We start from the raw sequence: 3,839 nt of genomic DNA on the forward strand, positions 1-3,839 counted from the left end.
GAATTAACATAAAAAATGAATGAATACATTATAATTAATTTGAAAACAAGAGATACTGTTCAACATGATGAAAGCATGAGCATAAATGAAATCGTTACAAGGAAAATAAGTAGAAAATGTGCAAAAAACATAAAGATATATTCGAAACAAGGAAACTGTCAACTGAATAAGCAAAATTCTACTTATAAGTTAACTCCTAGCCCTCGTGATCAGGACTCAAAAGATTCATCAATTCAAGCCTTATCGAAAATCAGAAAAGCAGACACAAAAGTTAGAAAATTAACTTGGCTGTTATTACTGTTTATAGGATGCTACATGGATGCGTTTATGAGATGCAGAAATTTTTAAAAGTTTATCTCACTTTTCCTATTGTCATTACAGTAGAGGATAAATACGAGTCGAAACTGAAATTTCCAGCCGTTACTGTCTGCAACTTGAATCGACTGAAAACTGTGTATGATTGTTGCAGAAACCCTGACATCATTAAGGGTTGTTTAATCAAAAATGCAGATAAGGGACTTGTGCCTATTACTGAGAGACGAAACATTATTTCATGCTCATATTTTCGAAATCAAACGGTTTTTAATTCTAAAAGAAACGAATCAGATTCTTTTGCTAGTTACATAAAAATGGATGATAAAAACCGAAGATTTGTTGGACATCAAAAAGCTGATCTAATCAAACATTGTGTTTTTAACATGCATTTATGTTCTCTTGACAACTTTATTCATTTCCAAAGTTTGCAATATGGAAACTGTTTTTCTTTTCACAAAAATAATTTAGAGACGACATCAATAGGGTACAAAAGTGGTTTAAAATTACTTTTGAATGTAGAGACAGAACATTATTCAACTACTACACCTAGCACGGCAATAGGTGAAAGGGTTACGATTCATAATATTTCAGAAGTGCCGAATCCAGAAAAAGATGGAGTAAATATCAGTGCTGGTTACGAAACTTCAATTGCTTTGAAACAATATGATATCGAACGCCTACCATCGCCATTTAAAGATCACTGTCACGATTACCAAATGCATAATTACTATAGTAACTACAGTAACGAAGCTGAATGTTTCAAAATGTGTCGCCAAGGACGAAGTTTGAATACTTGTGGTTGCATTGATCCTTCTGTCATTTTTATTTCGGATTCAAACATTGCGATTTTGCAAACAAAACAGACGTATGTTGCTTAGATGATGTACAAAACCAAATCTCTGGGAATGTTTCTATTTGTGATTGCCCTTTATCTTGTTATTCGACCTCATACCATAGAGAGATATCAACGGCTGCTTTGCCACTCAAATCACGTTTTTTTGTGAATGGAACTAGTTTATTAAGAAATTTCAGAGACAATTATGCCATTTTGAGAGTATTTTACAAAACTTTGTCTCACCGTACGTACAAACAATTAGCCATGTTTAGTAACTCTGCAATATTTAGCTGTTTAGGTAGTGCTATGTCACTTTGGTTGGGTATTTCATTATTTGCTTTTTTTGAAGTAGCGGATATTTTAATTGTCTTTTGTCGTTGTGCGTATCATACCGTTTATAAAATATTGCATAGTTTTTAAATTTCCTACCTGCAAACTAACAAAGTTCCAGCTGTTTATTGATTGGGTGTCCTAAAACACACTTTTGGTCATAAAAAAGTTTATAACAAGAAAACAAATGAGTTTAAAAAAGAATTTTTGCCGGAAATTCATGCGAGAAAGCATAATTTTTTTTCAAGAGTTTCTGGTTTCAATTAAAAAAAATTTCGACAGATGGCTCTATATATGTTTGCAACAGGAAACGTTTCGAGAAAAATTATCGAAAATTAAGTAATATTATTTTTTGATGCGTTTACTAATAGTATGAGATTTTTAATTGTTTTTTTTTATTTATATATTGAATGTCTGCTGCGAAATCTGGAAAAAGTTTTGAACTAAAAACAAAATTTCTGTGAAGTTCTTACGCGAAATTCTTGCTTTGTTATACGAATTTATTGCTAGAGTTATTCCTTTCATCTTTACCGGGGTCGTCGGGCTACCGAAGCAGGGGTGTCATCCCCTCTGCAGAAGATCAAAATTTTATGTCTTGTTTTCGGGTCATCCTCAGGATGTTTCCCTGACCGTCGCCAATAGCCCATTGTGCAGCTCTAGTGCGACGTAAATGAACTACAACAACTATCATCTTTACTGGTTTCTTGTTAGAAAATATTCTTGTTACAATTAATAAGCAGCTATATTCCATTGCAAGTTAAGAAACGTCTTTTCGTATAATATTAAACTTGCGGTATTTGTAGAGCATTGTCTATTTTTAAAAGTTCTTAAGAAAACGTTCGTTCTGCTAACTATTTCTTAATTTGCTTATTTTTAAGGTTTTACCTAGATTTATCTCGTTATGAATTTTTTAAAAACTTATCTATTTAAGGGCAGTTTTTTTTTAAATATCTTTTTGCTTTACACCATTCAATGTTTATGATGTCTTGTTTAGAAACTTTCCAACGTTTCTTTGCCTGCTGTATTTGTAAACCATTGTCTAGGTTTAATAGTTCTTAAGGAAGTAGTTGCTTATGTGGTGCAGTGTCAGTTTTCTTATTTTTCTCCTTCTTCTCTTAAGTTTTCGATATTTTAGCCTCTCACAACATTTGAAGCAGATCTTTAAAATACATAGTGTTTCAAGTGAAATATAAGAGTAAAAAAATAAATACATTTGCTATTAAATTTATGCGAGTCTGAAAATCTTTGGTACTAAAGTGATCCATAGCATTCCAAATTTGATGATTTATAAATTCAAATAAACATTCATTACAATAAGCAAAAAGCTTTGAACAAAATTTTAAGGACATCCCTGAAAGGCAAGAATACCACAAAAAGTTATTTCCAAGAAAATATTTATATTTTGCGCAGTTAAGTTTTTAAACTCATGAACAACGCCCTGAAAAATTTTGCATTTAACTTTTTGTTAACTAATAGCATCATTACAGTACCATGTTTTATTATTTGTTGCGTGCTGAACATCTTATATCATATATTCCTCAATTCTTTCTTCTCTATTGAAGTATTTTAATGGAAAATGTCAAGTCGTTTTTATTATCTTATTAGCCAGTTATTTACAATGCAATCAATAAAAAATAATATTATAGGAACTGCATTTCAAACTTAATAGTGGTTACTCTTTCTAAATATTTACTACACCTCAAGATATTATAAACATGTTGCTCATATAAACATTCATGAAAATTTTAGTTTACGTTCAAGTTTATTTTTGTTTCAAAGCTCAGTGTCATCAGGTAAGCGATTGTCATATGGAATAATGTTATCTGTTTGAAACTCATTATTTTTTGGAGAAAGAAAAAACAAGTTAATTTTAAGCTAAAATACTTAGGATATTAGAATCTATGTATATTTAAAATTTTGCGCAATGAGAAAAAAAAAGTTTTTGAAATAAAGTGAAATGAAATTTGCAGAAAATCACGGAGAAGTAACTATAATTACAAACTATAATTTCAAAGTACCGACATTGAGATAGTATAAATATTAAACTATTGATGAAACCAATACTGAGAAAACAGTGATCATAGATCTAAAAATATCTTTGAAAATAAAATTAGTTTGTAATAGACTTTCGCCTTATAATAACAATATATCACTAGAACTTATATAATATTTAATGATAAATTAATGAAAACAAGATTCAGTGAAGGTTAAAAACAACTATGCATTTAAAATGATGCAGAGTTGCCAAATGTTTAAAATTATGATTATTGAATTATTAATGTCTTTTATAAGGTAGGACGAAATATTTTCTGATAGTAAAAAAAATCTTAAACTTGTAGAAGTGAATTATATTGAATGA

At 30.0% G+C, this 3,839-nt stretch overlaps 1 protein-coding gene across 1 annotated transcript; it reads left to right on the forward strand.

Moving 5' to 3' along the window:
- The first annotated feature begins 308 nt into the window (after window positions 1-308).
- LOC139425274 (FMRFamide-activated amiloride-sensitive sodium channel-like) lies at window positions 309-1,193 on the forward strand. The gene has a single exon (XM_071179241.1). It carries the CDS (start codon window positions 309-311, stop codon window positions 1,191-1,193), a length of 885 nt encoding a protein of 294 aa, XP_071035342.1.
- The last annotated feature ends 2,646 nt before the right edge of the window (window positions 1,194-3,839 follow it).

This window comes from Parasteatoda tepidariorum, chromosome 3, assembly GCF_043381705.1.
Source record: "Parasteatoda tepidariorum isolate YZ-2023 chromosome 3, CAS_Ptep_4.0, whole genome shotgun sequence".
NCBI classification, from domain to species: Eukaryota; Metazoa; Arthropoda; class Arachnida; order Araneae; family Theridiidae; genus Parasteatoda; species Parasteatoda tepidariorum.